Here is a 21,237-nt window from a genome sequence, read left to right as displayed (position 1 = left end):
TTTATGACACACACACACACACACACACACACACACACACACACACAAACATACAATATCCCGACTCACATTCTGATCTCAACAGATCCACTTTGATCAGGATTGTGCACACAAAAAATATTCTTATTGTGATATTATTACGTCCACATGTATCTCTCTCTCTCTGTGCTGTAGACACAATCACATAATGATATGGACAGACACACACACACACACACACACACACACACACACACACTCACACACAGACAGAGAGTCTGGGTAATGTGCTGACCTCGGTAAGCCACTCCTAAATGTTTATTGTCCAGTGTAGCTAAGAGAGCCGAGGGTGTACCCATCAGCTGCTCTCTCTGTTTTGTGTGCTCTACGCTTTACTACTTTAATGACACAACAAATGATGCAGTAAAATACACAGCTTTTGATTCAGCTGTTTGGAATAAATTAAATAAGCAGCTACGCATTGCTCTAAAAAAGCTTCCACAAAAGTGTGATTAAAAGAAGCTTGTGTGATTGGCTTGATGGGAGGATTGCATGGTACAGATCAATCAGCAGTCTGACAAGTTACTAACAGCTTGACTTCTTTCATACATCCCAACTATACTCAACATTTGCCCTGTGTTCCTGCTGCCACTCTTGCCAATGAGATCTTTCAGTCGGTGCCGTTGCCCCCTGCTAACCATCATTGTTGATTTATTCCCTCGGGCAGGTTTGCCAAAAATAGCAACAGGTACAGATAAAAGATTATATCTCTGAACATCAGACTCTGATGATGGACTACTGCCATTTTAGTTCAAACTCTACTCAGCTTTGACTCTGTTGCCAACTAACTTGTCCCTCTTTCCCCCCCAACATGGATTGCTTTGTTATTGTCCATAAAAGAGCTTGATTAGATTTCCAACACGGCCACCAGCTTCCTGTTTCAAATCCTGTGTTAATGTCATTGATCCGTTTTTTCCAGCAGTCCTGAAACTTGATATTCAAGTTTCAGGAAATTAGATTACCTTTAATGTTTTAAAACATTTTCAAAGGAGTCAACACAGGGGGGAGACAAACAATTGCTCTGAGTCTTTACAAACAACATGATGATACACTGCACATGTAATAATGAGTAGGGACACTGTGGAAGTCAGTCAGAGTTGTGGGTGCTGAGACAAACTTCATAAAATAAAAAACAGATACAAAAACAACCCCTATGTACTACACAGTAAAGAATGAGTAAATAATATGAGTTCAAATATTTTAATTAAAGACTGATCATTTTTTAAATTCCTGATAGTATCCAACGTGTCAAGCATGTGATTGGTTGAATCCATGTAATTATCTAGTAATTTAAAGATTTGACTATGACTACTGATTGATTAGTATAGAATACATGCTCTTATTTGGAGTTTTTGCAAAAACTGGCGTGCAATTCATTCCAAGTTTGACTGAAAAGTGGCTTTTGAAGAATTGACCTCTTTCTACTGACATTAATATAACGACAAAAGACAATAAATAGTGTAATTTCTTCATTTGATAAATCACAAGACATACAATGAGTGTAAATTATGATGAAAAGAAACTTGGACATTTAGTCAAGATTGAATCCAAAATAATTCAAAACACATATATATTTATTTCTATATATATATATATATATATATATATATATATATACATACTGGTGAAGAAAACGACTCTGTTTTTCCCCCGACATATATATTTACCACATAGCAGTATACGTGCGTGCCCTCTTTGTGTTTGCATGAATCCCTGTGTGTCTGCGTGTTAACCCCTCTGTGGCTCACACAACAAAACAATTGAGGCCAAAGCAAAGTGCTGACTGAGTCCAGGCGTGCCTCCCCCCCCCCCCGCCCCCCTCACCCATGGGTGTATAAATGCCCCCACACACATCGTCTCTGCAGACCGTTCAGTGGAACCCTGCGACACACAGTTCACCAGTTTGGGTAGGTCAAACCACTTAACAATACAATACAGTTTCCCAATCTATGGACATGATGTAGTAAGGCTCTCTAATGCACTTTATCAGCTAATAATAATGGGGAGTCTTAATTGGTTGCAAGGAAGACATAGTGGCTTCACCTTTACTGCAAATAAGGGAATCATTTTTTAAACAAATCAAGGAAAGGAGGAGGCTTGATTCTGTAGTCTGTGTGAGAAACCTGGGAGTTAATTGCGCTAGACATTATACAGTGAGGTACAAGTAGCAGACAGGATGAGCAATAGACTGTTATTTATTGTGCAGGGTTGTCTTTTTAACATGTTTTTCCCCGCAGATACTACTGAAAAACAAAACAAAATGGCTCAGACAAATCCCATGCCCATGGGCCCTTGGAAGGTAAGCGTTTGGTGTACACTTTTAAAACTCCATTACCCATGAGCACAGGGGTTCCAATGCATGATCAAGTTTCAATTGTTATGTATTGTTTGGGGGCTAATTCGTTCGACTCACCTTCATTCATCCGTTTTCGTTGTCTTCTGTGTTTTACAGATCACCGTGTACGATCAGGAGCACTTCCAGGGCAGGCGTATGGAGTTCACCGCCAGCTGCCAGAACATCATGGAGTGTGGGATGGAGAACATCCGCTCCCTGAAGATCGAGTGTGGCGCGTACGTACCCACCAAGCATTTTTTTAGTTGCTAGAGCTGATTCAAAAAACAAAATGGATTCTGAAAGTGTGCTGATTTTATATTTCCTTGGATTGTGACATTATTATTTTCCCTCTCTACTTGCAGCTGGGTGGGCTTTGAGCACTCTAGCTTCTGCGGCCAGCAGTTTGTCCTGGAGAAGGGAGACTACCCTCGCTTTGAGGCCTACAGTGGCAGCAACTCCTACCGCATTGAGAGGATGATCTCCTTCAGGCCCATCTGTTGTGCTGTAGGTTTAACATACAGCACAGAGACGGCCCGTATTTCACTTTAGGCTAAGCCTCATCTCAGGTCGTGCTAAACCTGCTGCTCTCCTTGTTTGTATAGAACCACAAAGACTCCCGCATGACCATCTTTGAGAAGGAGAACATGACGGGTCGTCAGTTCGAGCTGAGCGATGACTACCCCTCTCTGCAGGCCATGGGCTGGATGAACAACGAGGTTGAATCCATGCACATTCAGAGTGGAGCGTAAGTCCATCACCACAATGTTTGCTGTGAAGCTCCACACACACCTGCTTTGAGCACCTTCAGCTATACTTACATAACTATTTTAACAATGATTATTTAGATGTATGCACTTAATGAGCATGTTTTTGTTTATTTCTGCAGCTTTGTGTGCTACCAGTACCCTGGCTACCGTGGCTACCAGTACATCATGGAGTGTGACTGTCGCGGAGGAGAGTTCAAGTGTTACCGTGAGTTTGGGTCCCACTCCCAGACTCCCCAGATTCAGTCCATCAGGAGGATCCAGCACTGAGAGGGGAACGCTTCCATCACACTTTCGTATCTCCTCCTCTCCTTCCTCCTGCACCTCATTTCCTCCTTCTCTTCCTCCTCTCCCACCAAACCGCCATCTCCCGGTCCAGCAAATCAAAGCAGGATCCCGAGCTGGACTTCAGGTGCTCACTGGTGTCAGTTGTTCACAGCACTTTTGCATTTTTTAAAGAAACATCCCAAAAGAAAGGAATGATGTAAGAAAGACAGAAAAAAAGGAATGACAGAAATGAGAGAAAAAGCTGAATCAGTGTGAAAGAGAGGCCTCATCTGCTGGGGTTGGCTGCAGAACGGTGAAAACACCTCAATGTATTTCCTCTTTTTCATCTCCACCATTGATGGCGTCATCATCATCATCGTCATTGTCTTCCACATCAACACGATCACCAGTCTTGCTGTGATACTGTGATTTCCATGACTGCCTGTGATGATGAATAAAGAGAACGAGCAAAGAAACAGAGAGATTTACAATACGAGTGACATGTACCTCAATCACATCTGTGTCTTTCTTTCTATACTGACACTTTGACACCACTGCTGAGCAGCAAAGCTCAAAGACTAATCAACTCATGAAACATGAACTTAAAGGTGAATCGCATGGACTAAAAGTCAAGGTATGAGTGAGATTTAATCTCTTTGAACCCCACTGAACTCATCATGGGGTTATCCAAATACACAGAACTTGATTTTAATTAAGGTCTCAAAGTATGGCAATATGGCAGGCTGAATTTTGGGGAAATAAATTGAAACAATATTGAAAAGACATCTGCAACATTCCCATTTGATTCAATGCTGCAGCCATAAAAATATTAATTAAAAAAACATTAAGGGTATAAATCCCCACACAAACTGTATTTGGGTAGGTTTGACCTGCACTGTGTGTACTGCATACTAAAGCACCTAAACTAAAAGTTTAAAATTAATAAACGGTTCAGTTTAAAAGTCAGAAACTATTTAAGGGGAAAAAACTAAGATTGACAAATAGGCTACACAAAAACTAAAATAGATTAAAATGAGTCCTGTTGTGAGCCACGTCTGTATATAATTTGGGAAATGTATACAAGTCTCAGACTGCCTCACATCCCAACTACTGGATAAGACCCAGAAAAAAGCCTCTTTGCTGTGTACATAACACCTGAGCAGGCGCAGTCTCATATTAGCTTATACTGACAATACTTCTGATCTCTCACAACTGTGAAATGTGTAATGGAGTGTTTTATTTATATGTATTTCTGCTGCTCAAGTAAAAGAACAGTCACCATCATGGAGCTACCTCTGGGAAAACAATTCCCAACCGTTTGTCCTGCGATGAGTGTGTTTCAATCATTAAGCAATGAGCCCATTAGGCCTCTGCTATCGTGTTTCACATCCTAACCCTCGGGATAATAATGAGTGGGCATCCTCGATTGATTTGGTTCTTTAAGTAGTACGCTTGCGGCCAGAAACCACCAGAGAACGCTGTTCTCTTTACACATCCGTGGGACGCTGTGTGACTCGAATGAGAATTTGCGAGCTGTGGTTCTGCCAGCTATTCCTCCTTGGTTACTGCCACAGCCTGAAGTTGATCTGGGCCTCCTTGAAGTAATGAGAGATGAATGTGGGGTAAACTGTGGGATATTCAAGTCATACATCAGGAGGAATTATCACAATTATATACAAATGTATACAGATGGATCAAAAGACCCCAATAATGGTAGAACAGCAGCAGCAGCAGTAATACCAGAATTCCAGTATGAGTGTGGGAAGAGACTGAGTGATGACTTGTCGGTGTTTGCATATGTGAGATGATGGGCATAGTTATTGCCTTGCAGTGGGTAGAGGACGTCAGGCCAGAGAGAGTGGTGATTGCATCAGATTCATGTGCAGCACTGACGAGTTTGAAATTGAGCCACTCCAGATGCAGAGAGGATTTACTGTATGAAGTACTACAAGCACTATTCTGAATCCATCAAATGCAGATAGCGGTTAAATTTGTGTGGGTCCCTGCTCATGTTGGAGTCGATGGCAACGAGAAGGCAGATAAAGCAGCAAAAAAGGCTTTGAAGAGTGGGAGAAATATTGTTAAATTGAATATAAGTAAATCAGAAGCTAAAGTGGTGATTAAGGGACAAATCAAAAAGATATGGCAGATTGAATGGAATAAAGGGAGCAAAGGTCGATATCTGTTTAAAAATAAACCATTGGGTGGGAGTGCAGGGCCTAGTGGACGAAATAGAAAAGAGGAGAGGGTAATGACAAGATTAAGGAATGGAATGGACATACTGGTCTTAACAGTTCCCTCTGTATTATTGGAAAACATAATAATGGAATGTGTGGATTTTGTGATGAAGAGGAAACTGTGGACCATATTTTAGTGTCATGTCAGAGGTACGAGGCAGAGAGAGAAGTATTAAAAAGTGGTCTAAGAGAGGTGGGAGAGGAGAATATAACTGATATATTAAATGAAAGCTTTGGTGAAGAGTGTTGGAAGCCTCTTTTGGAGTTTTTAGAGTCAACAAGACTAGTGAATAGAATTTGAGAATTCTATTTATTTTATTTTATTTTGTTTTATTTTATTTTGTGTTTGTTTGTTTGGTTTTTGTATTAGATAATTACTTTCCTTAGTCCACACTCCAGATTAGTGGGTGGCGATAATGCACCTAAAAGTTGTTTGCCAACCGCCATTAAAAACAAAAGAAGAAGAAGAAGAAGAAGAAGAAGAAGAAGAAGAAGAAGAAGAAGAAGAAGAAGAAGAAGAAGAAGAAGAGGAGAATTTGCGACAGTTGTTTCTTCTTCACGGCCGATGATGACATGTCAACAACAAACATGGCAACCAGCAGCAACTATTGGGAAGGTAAATTATTGTTCCAGCATCTGATTTAAAACTGTCCGTGTGTCCATCTTTTATTGTTCTTCACCGATTTAAATTAAAAGCGTTAAATATGTTCTGTGAGACGTTACGTAACCGTCTTTATATCACCGCTGATATAAAGATATATGTAGCTGATTACAAGCTAACATGTTAGCATGTTGGACGTCGAACTTAAAAAGTTAACGCTATTAGCCGTTGTCAATAATCAACAATCACACTGCGATCTTAAGTGTAGCTTCTCCTTTTAGCTGAGTTAAACTGTTCAGTTTGTTTAACTTTAGTTGACAGTTTGACTCTCTGCTACCTGTTTACATGAAAAAGTTAAGTGTTAACAGTAGAAAAACAAACAATGTGAACTTTCAAGTCATTGTTTTGTTTTTACTTCTTGATCTTTAACCCAGCAGAGATGTTTGCATCTGTTGTCATTCGTTTTTGATCATTAAATCTATTAACTCATTAAAAAAAACACTGTTCACCACTGCTTTCATGTTCTAATTGGGGGACTGTCACACGAGCTGGAGCGTTAATCCTCCTGCAAAGCAAGGTAAATGAGTGAAGATTCAATCCTTTGTTTTATAGTTTCTAAAATAGTTTTAATAAGTTCAACACCTTTACTGAAAAGTGAGAGTGTCCCTTTGACTACAGCATTGTGGCCCCAATGCTGTAAATTCATTTCTGGGTCAAATACTCAAGCCCATGTATTGTTTGCCATCTTAAAAACACATGCCATTCCTTGTTCATACACCTTATGGCCCTGCAAACCAAATACCAACAGTGTCAACGTCAAGCCTCAGCATCTGTCTGCTGTGTGGAGTGATTTTGTTTATGGTGCCTATAGGATGCCTTCTATCTTGTCTCCTCGTTGCCTTCATGCCTTACTCTTTTCTTCTTCTTCTTGTTCCTCGGTCTCCTCACTCAGATTTGCGTAAACAGGCCCGACAGCTGGAAAATGAGCTGGACCTCAAGCTGGTCTCCTTCAGTAAGCTCTGCACCAGCTACAGCAGCAGCAGCAGCCGGGACCAGCGGACGAGAGACAGCAGGTCAGCCGGCCATGCTTCATTTAAACAACTCTTACTTTGGCTGACCTGGGATATAGAACTTAGAACCTCATTTTCACTACCAAACACATGGTTTTGTATTTAACAACGCATTGTTTTTACATTTCGACAGAATAACTGATGTTGCACAATGTTTAAGTAATGATGTTTACTGTTTTTAACGATTAGCAATATCATTCGTTATCATTTTCCTCTTTAATTGTGCTGTTTCAGTCTGTACACTGCACAACTGTTTTTTATATATTTTAAAGGACAAAAGAAAATGAGCTTGAACTTCAGCATCCTTTCCCTCTCATTCTTAAATCAGGTCTGATTCTGTCGGCTCATCTCACGACAACATGCTCGTGGCCATGACCACTGAGCTGGAGCAGCTGTTGGCCGGTGTAAGTCCAATATCACACACATGTGGTCACTAACAGTCATAGTTGAAGGGGTGTTAGGGTCCTCTTCACAAACAGCTGTTGCGGCCTCAAGCCCAGGGGATGGAATTGATGTGATGTCGAATTTGTTTATAATAAATGTTCTGCAATAGAAAAAAAAAAGAAGTGAGCAGCCAACCAAAGCTCCTGTGTTTTATGCTTATTGTAATACATTCACGTTCACTTTGAAATTCATTTGACTGTAGTCTGACTAGACTAAGTGGTTTTAAGATCTCTTACCCCCCCCAAAAATCATTGTTTTTATGGCTACTTGTTTGCATTTTATCTTGTTTTTTTGCAGCTTACTGCAGTCAATGACAAGATGGCAGAATACACGAACACTCCGGGGGCTTCATCGCATAACGCAGCGTTGATGCACACCTTACAGAGACACAGAGACATCTTACAGGTACATACAAGTACTTAAAAGTGTTCCAGCTCCACCTGTGAGTTTAAGAAGAAACTTTTGTGAAATTGTCATACATTTTATCTTTTTTTGTCTTTTGTTTTTCCCATAGGACTATACTCTTGAGTTCCATAAAACCAAAAGCAACTTCTTCAGCCTGCGAGAGCGAGAGGATCTGCTAGGCTCTGTTCACAGAGACATTGAGTAAGCACCTTAATACATCTCTTGACAATAGAATATATTGTATAATGTTAGTAAATACAATATAATCATGGTGTTCTCCGTTTAGCCACAACATTGCGGTTTGCAAGTCTTGTGTAGGACATCTGTGTGTTTATAGATAGGAACTGTTGATGAAAGATTGGCTGAGCCTCTCCTAATGTCACTGACTGGGTATTGATGTGAAGTAGTTTCCCCAATACTGCTTTGTTGAAATGTGCACTTTAATTTTATTTTCCTAACCTCAATCTTGTTTTTATATTAACATTATTACCTGTATGCTTGGGACTCTCCTGTAGACTGATTGTAAACGTTTGAATCCACTCTTATTCTCAAAGTGAGTGATAAGGATGCAGTGATATTTAGATCTGGTCAAATGTATCATCACGTGTCAATCGACTGCTGTGTTTAGCTCTAAATGCATATGCTGCTTAAAATTATGAATTCTATTGAGGCCTTCGAAAAGCTCCACCAAATATGATTCAGACAAAAAAAAAGTTGATGAAAATATATATATTTTTTTATCTTTTAGTGGGGTAGTCATTGCATTCATTTTGACCGATTCTTGACCATCTTACTCTCGTAAGCCTCCCAACTTTATGGAAGTACAACACTAAATCCCTGGATGGAGTACTCTCTTAAGTCTGCTTCATGTTGGCACAGTCAATCTTTCCATCCTCAGGTCCTTCCAACCCTGGTTTTTCGCTACTATGTTTTAAATTTTCATCTTTCCTACCCTTCTTTTCCTTCTTTCCTTTTTTCCATTCCCCTCCTCCTCTGTGGATTTTTGCTATGTTATATTTAACCAGGAGGAGGCAGAAATGTCCAGCTTGTTGCTGAATTCCCCCACCCTTTGATAATCTCCATTCCCTCCATCATGTTTCATCGGCTAATAAGAGGCACCTCCTGTTATTAGCCGATCGCCCGCCCTCTCTCTCCCTCCCCCCCTCTCTCTCTCTCGCTTTGTCTGTATCTCCTGTATCTCTCTATCTGTGTATGCATCTCTCTCTCTTTCTCTGGGGATCTCTTTCCTAAGTGCCTTCTGCAGTAAATCAAACCGCAAGGCTTTCATTCAGCCCAAACTGAGGGAGAGTGGTTACGTCTGGCCTGACTGATACAGAGAAATGCTTCATCAGGGGAGGAGAGGGAGAGCAAGACTGTCAGACAGAGAGGAAGAGAGAGAGAAACAGAGAGGAAGAGAGCGAGAAACAGAGAGGAAGAGAGAGACATTGTCCTGATCTGATGTTGACTGATTACAGTCCATTTTAATTATTCTCATAGAGGTGAGAGATATGGAGGAACAGTGAAGGGGCGAGATAATGGCTGATGAATTGATGATCAGCCCAAATAGGGAGGGGACGGTATAAATAAGAGATGGAGCACAGAGTTGTGGGTTAAGCAGAGCTAATCACTTAAAAGCCTTAACGCAGGAAGTACATAATCAGCATCCAGGCATCAGTTAATAGGAGGGAGTGAATTACCCTTTCAGACTAAAGACTGGCGAGAAACTTGTTTTCGGTGCCGATTCCTTCTGTTCCCCAATTGCAAAGCTGCTTAAAGGGTAATGTGTTGCTTTAGGTTTTTATAAAGCACCACCAAATGGAGCCAGATGTCGCCCAAACAAATACATTTGGCCAGAATGTGTTACTTGGCACATTCACATTTCCCTGAGGATGAATTGTTATAGCTTCGGTGATCTCTTAACTTTTCATCTAGCACCGTTGTTCGGCCAAAATGTCAGTTTGTCTCATACTTTGTTGACCAAATACAAAACAAATGACATTCCCATCAGCCTCAGCCGTACTTTGGGGTAAATGCTAATTAGCACATGTTAGCATGCTAATCTAAGATGGTGAACATGGTAAATATACCTGCTTCACATCTGCATATCTGAATACGGCCTCACAGACCCGCTAGCATGGCTGTAGACTCTTAGTCATGTTATATACATTTTTCTTCATTAGGGCGTCTGGTGGCCTAGTGCAAAAGACGCGCGCCCAGTTCAAATCTGGTCGGGGCCTTTGTTGCGTGTCGTACCTCGCTCGCTCTCGCTCTCGCTCTCTCTCTCTCTCTCTCACCCCTCATTGCTTGTCTGGCTCTCTACTGTCTCTGTCAAATAAAGGCAAAAATGTCCCCCAAAAAAGTGTTTAATTTGCTGCATCTTATTGCTATTTGTCAATCCAATTCCCCATCATTTAATGCTTTTCTCTCTTCCGTTTTTCTTACTCAGGTCCTACAAGAGCAGCGCAGGAGTGAACAACAGAAGGACTGAGCTCATCCTGAAGGAACATGAACATCTCAGAAAGTAAGAGATGTATTATAAAACATGTCACTTGGAACCACAGGTACAGAAGGCCGAGGGCTACAGCCAAAACCCCCCTTATTGAATATTTAGTGCACTAGTGAATTCAGTTCTAACCAATGTAGCCTTTCTTCCAAAACTAGCATGTGAGAGTAGTTGAGGAAGGGAGTGAGTGGGCAGTGTGGTGTTACTGTATGTGCTCTAGTGTTAGTGTGTGGTCATGTGTACATGCACATACTGTATGCATGTTAATCGTTTACTTGACGTGGTGTTAGTCACGTTACCTTGTGGCTTTATAATATGCTTCTCAAGCACTTTCTCATGACTGCACTCAAGTAGAGGAAGATAAACAAACACAGAAAATGAAAGAGCAGAAGTCAAACAGGAGATGTGGTGAGGAAAAAGGTTTCAAACAGCAATGTTCTCAATGTGTTGTGGAACCGTTTAGCAATTTAGTTGTCAAAACGAAAAGAGGAAAAAAGAAGAGAACCAAATGTTTTAAAAGAGATGTCCCGATTAATTTTTTTGAGCCCGGATCCGAGTCCTTTACTTGCCAATACAGAGTCCGACTTATATTGACCTGAATGTTGATTAAATGTGTCTCTAATAACAGCTGGACAACCTACCAAATCGGATATTCCTTATTTTACACAAGCTATTCAGAAACACTCACCATTGGTGTTAAGAAGTCAAGCTCATTCTGCAGAGAGCACCTGACAAACATTAATGACAATACCAGAGATGTTCTTAGTAAATGTATGCAGTACCTACGTGTTTACCGTAGTCACAATTATTATACTTGTATAAAAAACAACATTTTCACACCATGTTACCTTCTAATTAGTAGATGCTATAAAGTTGTTTGTAAGAGATTAAACTGATCAAAATAGTTCAATAAAGCTTTTACAAGAACTCCTTAATGGAGAATGTGTCGTTGCTGCTTAAATCCATGTGATTTGCATCCAACACTACAATCATTTTAGACCGATAACAACATGACTGTGAGCCTTGCTAGCACTGAGCTAAACACTAATGTTAGCCTGTAAACATGCTCATAATGACGTCATGTTTAGTAGCTATAATGTTTATCATGTTCACACACGCTAACATTTCATAATTGGCACTAAACATAAAGTACTGGACAAATTAAAATGTTGACATGATGGTGGGGCTAAATAAAAAGTCAGGGGGATCACCAAAGTCAGTGGACTTCATCCTCTGGGGAGCATGAATGTCTGTATCCCATCCTCTGGGGAGCATGAATGTCTGTACACAATTTCATTGAAAGACATTTCAACCTGGCTGTTCTCACAGATGTAGTGCAGAATGACATCCTTGTTCAAGCGGTCTCATCAATCTCCTTTCCGGTTTTGTTGGATTGTATTTCAGCCTCTGAATCAGTCGATCACAGGATCCTCATTGCTACATTGAGATGGTGGGTTGGACCATCTGAGGCCAGTAGTGCTGTAGTTGCTTTACATCCTCATGAAACAGGGAATTTTCAGTTGGTTGATCAGTTGTCTGATGTTTTGATTAATCAGACTTCTAATAATTTCCCATGTTCCCAGTGCTCAGCTGTAAATGAAGAGAAACAGTTGTTTCCTTTAACAAAAACAAAGCAAGGACAGTTTCATGTGCCATATTGACTTTATTATAATTTTCATTTCTTTCAAATTAAAGCTGATGCATCTCAAATCTGATTTCAAAGCGTGAATTTGTCATTTGTTATGCTTTCGTTGTAAGATTTCCATCACAAGACATAGTTTTCAGCTGAGTGGTTCATGATCTGAGCAGTGGAGAAAGAAGGGAGAGAAGATAGAATAAAAAAACTTGGATTATAAACTAATCTGATGGATGAACAGAACATATTACCACACATTCAATACTGTCTGTGTGGCCAATAAAGCTGTGCTCTTACCTCAGCTGATGTTGATACGGTTCCCTGAACCAATGGATCCTGAGTTCTTACCAACACTAACATTATGGATATTACCGATATTGGACTTGGCTGCGATTCCTCCTATTGAAATACCAGAAATGCGAGCGATTGGAAACAGTTAATCATGCTCACATCGATATGTCCTGTAATGATCTCTGACCATGATTAGCTCCCACCTGTCACAGTGTAGTCGTTCCTCCCTCCGATGCATCCGCGGTTTGTTCCAGAAACATGAATGTCGCTGATGTCACCCAGAGAGACATTTTCTGCAGTACGTCCTGTAGCGAAGAAGACCTCAGAGAGGACGATCCCACTGGAAGTTACAGTTGCACTCGGATAAAGATGCTGAGTTAAACTTACCTCTGACGTTGTACTCCTTCTCAGCGCCCGTCTTCCCTTCGTTGCAACTGATGGAAATGTTTCCGTTGTTGCCGGGGTTGTAAGACACTGGTTGTGCTGAAATGCAGACAGATGAACCTATAAAGACGAATAAAACTGCATTGTTTAATCCCATGGCAGCACTCTGCAGCTGTGACTCTCTGCTGTTACTGTCTGGCTGTAATGTTTTTGACGTTGGACTGTTCTGCATTATCACAGCAGCAGCTTAATGTGTAACATGTCAGTGTAAACAAACAAACTCAATGGAGACGGAGCAGTCGACTCGGACATGAAGCGGAGTTAGAGACACATTTAGTCTGAGATGTCTGATTCTGGTCTGTATTTCACGAGATCATTTATTGATCCAGATTATGACCTCATAGCCACAGAATCTAAAATGGGGGAGAGAGTTTGTTCAAAAGAGTTACAGCAACACATCGTCAATAGTAAAACCACCTCATCATGGCGCCGCCAGAAAATTAATTTCTAGGGATTTATTTGAAAAGTGAGATTGAGTTCTGTGGTTTGAACGTTGTGGATATTTGATATTTTTGTCAGTAGCTTTGCGGCAGGAATAGTAATGTATTATTATCATGTTCTCTTCGCACCATTTGATTTTTAAAAGTCAGAAATTCACGAGTACAATTATATGTGTGGCCATGTGGTTTTAGCGTAGCAACGGGCAGTCCTGATGCGTTTCACAGTGAACCATTAGCTCTCTGGCATAACTGACTGTTGTTCGGCCTCTCAGCCGCAACTAACCAGAAGTGCTTCCCTTAAAAGGATCCGTCTGTGGCACGGACCGTCGTGCTGCTCCAGGTCCAGCCTGCAGCTCGTCCTGTTTTCAAAGCCAGCAGCACAGATGTCTGCCAGTTGTGTTTCTGCCTCACTTGCTGTTTTATTTTTGTGAAGAGTCGATGTTGTTTAAGAGAGAATCTGCAGTGGATGAACACCGTCGTTCAGATATTTCTCTGTGATCTTTGTATTTAACTACAGCTGTACATACATATGTTTCAGCCGACCGTCACGCTCAGACAGGTAGACATCTGCAGCTCATGAAATGCATTTCCGATTGACTTTTGTATCTTTAAACTTTGAACTGTTGCGACAGTGTCCCCTGTCAAGCCAAGTAGGCCAAACCAGGTTTACAAACCAGTGATCGGACCACTTTGTGAAGTAGGAAAGTAGTTACAGCTAGAAAAAGGGTAGTAACTTAATAAAGAATAATAAAAAGCAAGAAGCTGCCTCGCCTGTAAAGAATAGAGAGAAAAAGCCGAGGACAGCAGTAGATGGATAGTGGGAGAGGCGGACGGATAGATGAGGAGGAAGTATAAAGCGCAGTATTGATTTTCGCTCTCGGGATGCACACTGCTGACCTGATAGGGACTGCTCAGCTCTGGACTGAACACTTCATGTTTCTGTGCGTCACTTATCTCAGCAGCTAATGGCGGCTGATGTAAACCTGCGTGTTCTGTCCGCTCTGCTTATATGCACATAAAACTAATAACACAGGCGTCGGGTTACCGTCCTGAGATTCATGCTCTCTATCCGTGGTGAGAGCAGTGGTACTGTAGGGATTAACTGGCTTCTCCTTCGGTGAGGGTTTGATTCGTCCAATCACATCCTGACGTTCACAGGAAGTGCTCCTCTAATGATAATTCACCCAAAGAGCTGTGTGTATGATGGCACCGGCTTTCTTTGTCTCCTGTTGTCTATGTTCTTGGCTCTCAGACCAGGACATGTATATTTATATATTATATTTATATATACAGTGTGTTTGACATTATATCACAAGGTTATTTGTTAAAAGTGATGAATGTTAGATTATGGTACTTTTTAAATGATTTTAGTTGATGTAATTGTTTGTATAAGGCTCTATGAATTAAGGTTTCTGACATTTTATCCTTTTTCTCTCCTTTTTTTATTCTTTTTCATGTCGACAGCTCAGATAGTCTTATTGACAACGCAATAAGGTAAGCTTTATCGCCCTGTTCACTCTCCTCCTCTCTCCTGTTAGTCTCCCTCACTTAAGGGTGAGAGTAAAGACAGACACACACACACGTCACAAGCAAACGCAGCACATCCAGGCCTATTAAAACAGACCGTCATACCAGCCTACTTTGTGGCTCATCAGCTGAAACATTAAACTTGATGTGATGCCTCTTTTCCCCCCAACTAATCCTTCATGGTTTCTTCTTCCTCTAGCATCGCCATAGCTACCAAAGAGAACATCACATTTCAGCGTGGGATCTTGAAGTCCATCCAAACCAGGGTCACAACTTTGGCCAGTATCCTTTAATCACCCGTCCTCCTTTTCTCTTCACCTCACCTTCTTTACGTTGTTTTGTGTCTGAAGCTGGTCTGACAGTAAGTACGACAGTAGAGTCTCTATTTATTCCTCTTCCTGGTTGTGTTTAGAGCTCGGATGATGTATTTTCTGTCTCCTGCTCACTGCAAAGGAAGGCGAGGCCGACTGGGATCTTAATTATTTTCCTTCACCACACCTCTCCTCCCCTCAGATCGTTTCCCCGCCATCAACGGTCTCATCCAGAAAATCAATTTGCGCAAGAGGCGGGACTCTTTAGTTCTAGGCGGGGTGATCGGCGTCTGCACCATACTCCTGTTGCTCTACACTTTCCACTGATTCCTTTACTTTCATCAGGAAAAAAAGAACCAAATATATTCATTGTATCTCAAGACTTAATATTCTAATTTACTCTCCTTAAAAAACTGTTTAAAGAGTGAAGAAAGTATTTTATTTTGAAAAGAAATGTATGTCACATAAATGAAATGATTTGAACTGACTGGAGAGTTTATTTATTTTCTGATTTATGATAAAGTTTCCATCTTTGGTGTTGTATATTGCTGGTTATATCCTATTCTAATGTTTCACTCTTTATAAAAATCTTTGTGAAGTTTGTTAACTGTTGACGTCACACTTCTTTATATCGTGTCGGCGGCGCCTAATAAAATAAAGGTGATGAGCTCACTGTCAAGTTTGTCATGCTCATTCAAGTTTATTTCTGACATGCAGAACTATGGCACAGTAAACCAGTCATACAGTATAAATGTATAAACATCAACATCAGAGTGCCAAGAGCAGTGCATACAGGGAGAACGACCCCATTCATATCTTGCAGTATATTGTAAACGTAATGAGATTTAGAGATCCAGGCAGTTCAGGAGAGTCCGATCAGTTTATCATGGTAGCACGCAAAGCAAGATATCACTATGACTGCAGCAGGGCGTTGTTCAGATAATCGTACGGGAGTTTTAAACTTGATGTAAACAGTGTATGAAATCAGTATATACATCTTCCCACAGTCCGTACTTTAGATGCAAATGTTAAGAGAAACAGGGCAGGCAGTGGCGGCATTACAGAATAGAGGTGCACTGATGCCTTTTGTTTTTGTCTGACCACAAGAGGGTTTACTGATTTATCTTCACATCACGTACTTACTATATGTGTCGGTTTTTTTTAAGTGATGTATCTTTTTTTTTTTTTTTTTTCTTTCCGTCTTTAGGAAATCCTCTTATCTAATGATGTCTTTTTTATAATAAGCAAATGACAGTGCCGTCCAGTTGTCTGTGTGTCAGGCAGGTGTGTACCATTTTAGTTTGGACTATTAGTTACACTTTCTCCTCAGCATGTGCTGTCTGACGATCCGACACTATGTGCAGCCTTCATTTTCCTTCCTTTCTTCCTGAGTTTGTGGGGTTATTGGAAATGAGTGTTGCCGGGAAAAAGAGAAACAACCTGCGACTTCTTTCCTTTCCTTCTTTTCTTTGGTCCATAGCAGAAAAAAAGCAATACGGTGTACACTAGAGTCTCTTCAGCTTTTTTTGCTGTTTCATCCTCAAAACGACATTCATCCACCTCTCTTCTGTGCAAATTTGAGAAGTGAAATGCCAGTCCTTCCCATCCCACAGTTCACTTTTGGGTCTCTTAGAATCAGAAAAAAAGACACATTAAGTTACACATCTTTCCACTATTGATGAGTTTGATGTGTGTGTGTTTCTTTCATACCTATTGTAAACACGATGAAGATGATGACAGCCACACCCAGCAGCATCGCCAGACAGCTGAGCAGCATAGACAGACGCCCATACTTCCTTGCTCCTTCAATATCTCCTGTATGAAGAACAGACCTCGACTAACGGGAAAGGAAAAGGAGTGAGGTGATCAACAATTCATTATAAACGCAGCAGAAGCAAAACACCTGTAGTGTTTGAAAAGCTTACAGCCATATTTAGAATATACTCAAGCATCTCAAGCACAGACGGATTGATAATAGTCTGCATTGTGTTGTTATGAACACAATCAAAGCTTTAAATAAATGTAACACTCACCACACTCGCGTACCACAAAGCACATATGTTGAGCGGCACGGCGGGGCAGAAACAGGACAGCACGGCGAGCCAGAGGAAACTCGGCGGTACGGACCCGGGCGGCCGCGTGGAGGGCAGCGGGCCCAAGCTGAGACGGGACAAGGATTTGGGTTGGGTCGCCAGATGCCCGATGGAGCCCGACTTTAACGGTGATCTGTGTCCGTTCAGGTCCGCATCCAGGGACCGGACGCTCCCTCTGATGTTGAGGGAGAAGGAGTCGGACGGTTTGAGGTTGCTCTCCCCCGTGGGCTCGGTGGTCGCGGCGCTCAGCAGCTTCTCCGTGTCCTGGAAGTCGCTGGGATTGGAAACTTCCCTCTCGCCGAGCGCGCTTTTCCCAAAGGCAGCATCCGTGTTGATAGCCATCACTGAAAGATAAGAAGTCTCCCAGTCGTGTTATCTGTCTGACCGAGCCGCTTTCCTGTGGATGGAGATGCTGAAGAGTCGTGCTTCAGATGTTCTCCATTGTGGGTCATTAGATTATATATTATAAATTCAGGGAGTCCAATACCTTCAAGGCAACCTATTTAATTAAGTAGTCCAACTCCATCAAAATGTCTTATTGATGAGTGAGATGTTATTGATGTCTGAGTTCCTCTCGCGTTTAGTTGGCGTTGAGCGTCCGGACGCACTCCTTGCCTTTTACCCCCCCGCCCCCCTTCTCTATTATGTAGTGAGGTATTACCGCATCCCTTACATCTCCACAGCACATTCCCAGTGTCGGAGGCCTACTTATGCACCAGGCGAGGCGTGTGACAATGCAAAAACAACAATTAAACATATTTTGAAGTGAACACGCGCGATGCGTAAAAGCTTTCCATTTACGCGCGGGGGCATCAGCTGGATCAGCATGTAGGACACCACACAGGTTGTGTGACGGAGAGAGAGAGAGGGATGTAGAGGGCGTAGGTGAACCCCATGAACCACAAGCCTCTCAAAACACGCACGCCGACCGAGGTCCACCTGTAAAGTCTGATTCTGCTATTTTTGGTCGCAGGTATTCAAACTTTACAAGGTGCCCCAATTACACGTTCTCGCCCCTTTAATCTTTCTTTGACCACAAATAATTGGTTAACTACCTAAATTCATTTAGGCTACTTTTACTTTACGTGTATAGGCCTATTTCAGTTTATACTACTTTAATTACCACTATATTATTTGTCAGCTTTAGTTATTGCAGATTAAGATTTGACATAACAAACATATTACCTTTTGGAAAATATCAGTGGTGAAGGAAGTATTCAGATCCCCATCTTAAGTAAAAGTATTTATTGGTTCTTTAAGTACAATAGATATTGACAATAAAATAGAATATTAATACTTATTCCACCACTTACAATCAAAGACTGATTTCATTAATGATAATTATCCCATTTTACTTCAATTATTTCACCACATATTTTATATCATGTTAATCCACATAATTCAGTCTGATTTAATTGTCCTCACCATTCAGGGACACAAGACTACATGGCGCCCTCAGCCACGTTATAGTTTAGTTTTGCACAGATTATCATGCCATCTAGTGGTGCATTTGGGGAAAACACCAAGACCCCGAAAGTGAAGGTTAAAAATTGCAGTAACACCCCAGTTTCAGATTATTTCCCTGATTTGTCCATGTACTGTCCCAATAGTCAGTGTAAACAAAATACTCAAACTATTATCTATTCAGTTTCCTGATGTCTCTGTTCTTTCTTGGCAGCGCAAACCAACAAAGCTCAATCAGGTCTATAAACAAAAATGCTGGATGCACAGTGCACTCGAAAATTACAAGCATTTAATTGAACAAATATGCCGATCAGGCTATTTTATGAATAATTGACACATGATTGAAATAAACTGCTTCCTTTATTAAACCAATTCATCTTACACAGTAATACAGTTAATCAATTAACCTGCTGCTGATGCCAAATAAATGAAGGAGCATTGCAGTGGATATTGGTCAGTTATGAAGACTATTTCACATCCAATGAGTCCTTCCTCAGTCTGGGAAAGTTGGTAGTTTGTGAAGGAATCCATTGAAGCAGCCAGTGATGCATTAAAGCCCTGAAGAAAAATGTTCCCCCTCTGGTTCCGCATCTTTTATGCAATAATATAAGTGGATTCATTCAGTCCTGGCTGAATGTCAACTTGCTGACTTGTTAATTCATGTGAGAACAAACACCACTTTCAGAAGTTATTGCATATCTGAGGCCACTTTTACATTTGAAGAACATCTCAATTTACTCTGATCTTTCTTGCTCCCCTTTAATGGGATCATGAGAGACTTTGAAGTTAAAAGGGGATCAGTGTGACACATTCTTGCATAAATCTATTGTGTGCTTCTTTGTGTGTGCTGTTATTTTTGGACAAGAGAGCCTGTAGTGCTGGTTTGAGTTTTATTGTTCATAGTGTGCAGTTTTGTCCACAACAAAAAAACAAAAAAGTCTGAGAAAATATTTTGTTCTTTACTGTAAGAAACCAAAAACATCATGACAACATGTAAGCAGGTGTTTGTGAGGAAAAAGACCACAAAATAAAACATTCTCTATTGCCTAAAATAAAATACACCTTACATTTGTTTAAAACAGGATTATAAACAGTGGCCGGTCTGACCGAGCGTGAGAAACACCTCCTTCCTCAGTCTTCTTCTCAGCAACCCCCATCCGCTTCCTCTTCTTGAGTCATCCGGGGCAGGGCTGACCAGAGCAGTTCTTCAGCTGGCAGCTTTAGCATGTGTACGGGAACATAAAGCTTGCCAGTGAAGAACTGCTGTGTGTCAGCTATTTGGGGCCAAGTGTGAGGGAGCTCTGGGAGTCAGCCAGAGAGCGTGAGAGTTCGAACCAGACAGCCTGGAGTGACGGACGGCCGGCTTTAAAAAGGCCCAAATGGCGACTCCTTCTCCTTCCTTCATCTGCTGCTTTGGGCTCACATATTCCTGCAGAAGGAGAAGAAGAGATTGTTTTAACTTCCCCTCTAAACTTCCTGCTCCGGTAGCGTGGGTATGAGCTGGCCTGCAGCCAGGCACACACACACACACACACACACACGTACAGTAAGTGGGTGCAGTCGAGCCACAGAGTGTGCGATCAGCTGTGAGTAAGTGGGTGAAATGAGCCGATATGCAAGAACGACTGGGAAGATGCACACAAGATCATGCCTCCGATTACCAGAAGGGATACACGCATCAGCTGCTCAGCTCTGCCTCTGCACGTTACGCAGTGCCAGCAAGATATTACTAGATATTCTCTTATTATGATGCTCAAAATCACAGCCCCCCCCCCCCCCCCCAGTAACCATGGTTACAAACGAGTGAGTGAGAGGGCGATGAAGAGGAGTAGACAGCCTCGACATGAATCCTTTCAGAAGTCACGAGGACTATTCGTTTTGAAGTCTTAATTAATAGAGTGAATGTTCTGGTGTTTCCCAGAGAGAACACCTGCAGCTACACCTGTTCTCTATATATCTATATATAATTATTAGCCAGTTTAAGACTAACCCCAACCCAAAATTCAATATTTTTAATAACTAAATATAATAAATCTATAGCTGTTAGAGGCCCTTTTAGTTGGGGGCCCCAGGAAGTTGCCCACCTTGCCTCACGGTAAAATCTGCCCCCGTTGTTTCCTCCACTGTTGATCATAGCGTTTGCTAAAACACAAATCTGCCCACACCAAGTCTGTGCTTTTCTTGCCTTCAAAGAATTTAATCTTGTGGTGATCTTGAGATATTCAGGACACGCTGCACTTCATCTGGTTGACGATGAGTAACACATGCTGTACATTCCTGCAGTAAGGAGAACCAGAATAATCTCAGGTATTTGAGTGTCCCACGGCCAGTGGACTGTGCACAGTAGGGGGGGGGGGGGGGGGGGG

At 41.5% G+C, this 21,237-nt stretch overlaps 3 protein-coding genes and 1 long non-coding RNA gene across 8 annotated transcripts in view; 2 read left to right on the top strand and 2 right to left on the bottom strand.

The window, feature by feature from the left end:
- Nucleotides 1-1,911: 1,911 nt before the first annotated feature.
- On the top strand, nt 1,912-3,896 carry LOC116388965 (beta-crystallin A1-like). The gene is made up of 6 exons (XM_031857327.1): nt 1,912-1,946; nt 2,277-2,338; nt 2,492-2,610; nt 2,737-2,878; nt 2,977-3,119; nt 3,261-3,896. The coding sequence occupies exons 2-6, from the start codon at nt 2,300-2,302 to the stop codon at nt 3,406-3,408; spliced, it is 591 nt and encodes a 196-aa protein (XP_031713187.1). The 5' UTR covers nt 1,912-1,946; nt 2,277-2,299; the 3' UTR covers nt 3,409-3,896.
- A 2,285-nt stretch (nt 3,897-6,181) lies between these two features.
- LOC116389060 (Golgi SNAP receptor complex member 1-like) lies at nt 6,182-17,130 on the top strand. 3 transcript variants are annotated; one of them, XM_031857465.1, is made up of 9 exons: nt 6,182-6,258; nt 7,196-7,316; nt 7,642-7,717; nt 8,055-8,162; nt 8,272-8,363; nt 10,609-10,683; nt 14,941-14,970; nt 15,203-15,285; nt 15,517-17,129. In XM_031857465.1, exons 1-9 carry the CDS (start codon nt 6,216-6,218, stop codon nt 15,639-15,641), a joined length of 753 nt encoding a protein of 250 aa, XP_031713325.1. In that variant the 5' UTR covers nt 6,182-6,215; the 3' UTR covers nt 15,642-17,129. The 3 variants fall into 3 exon arrangements, with proteins under 3 accessions (XP_031713325.1, XP_031713324.1, XP_031713326.1); XM_031857464.1 differs by lacking the exon at nt 6,182-6,258 and having other exon boundaries at nt 6,267-7,316; nt 15,517-17,130; XM_031857466.1 differs by lacking the exons at nt 6,182-6,258; nt 15,517-17,129 and having other exon boundaries at nt 6,267-7,316; nt 14,951-14,970; nt 15,203-15,291.
- LOC116389061 (trafficking regulator of GLUT4 1-like) lies at nt 15,790-18,009 on the bottom strand. Of its 2 annotated transcripts, XM_031857468.1 has the most exons (3): nt 17,348-18,009; nt 17,025-17,151; nt 15,790-16,942 (listed from the first exon to the last, which is right to left on the bottom strand). In XM_031857468.1, exons 1-3 carry the CDS (start codon nt 17,747-17,749, stop codon nt 16,929-16,931), a joined length of 543 nt encoding a protein of 180 aa, XP_031713328.1. In that variant the 5' UTR covers nt 17,750-18,009; the 3' UTR covers nt 15,790-16,928. The 2 variants fall into 2 exon arrangements, with proteins under 2 accessions (XP_031713328.1, XP_031713327.1); XM_031857467.1 differs by lacking the exon at nt 15,790-16,942 and having other exon boundaries at nt 16,955-17,151.
- A 1,203-nt stretch (nt 18,010-19,212) lies between these two features.
- LOC116389132 (uncharacterized) overlaps nt 19,213-21,237 on the bottom strand; it is a 6,746-nt gene continuing 4,721 nt past the window's right edge. For both annotated transcript variants that reach the window (XR_004213097.1, XR_004213098.1), the window contains exon 2: nt 19,213-20,300. This is a non-coding gene — a long non-coding RNA (uncharacterized LOC116389132). The remainder of the gene's footprint in view (nt 20,301-21,237) is intronic.

This window comes from Anarrhichthys ocellatus, unplaced genomic scaffold (genome assembly GCF_004355925.1).
Source record: "Anarrhichthys ocellatus isolate YVR2014 unplaced genomic scaffold, GSC_Weel_1.0 scaffold18, whole genome shotgun sequence".
In the NCBI taxonomy this organism is placed as follows: Eukaryota; Metazoa; Chordata; class Actinopteri; order Perciformes; family Anarhichadidae; genus Anarrhichthys; species Anarrhichthys ocellatus.
This window is presented reverse-complemented; position numbering and strand designations above follow the sequence as displayed.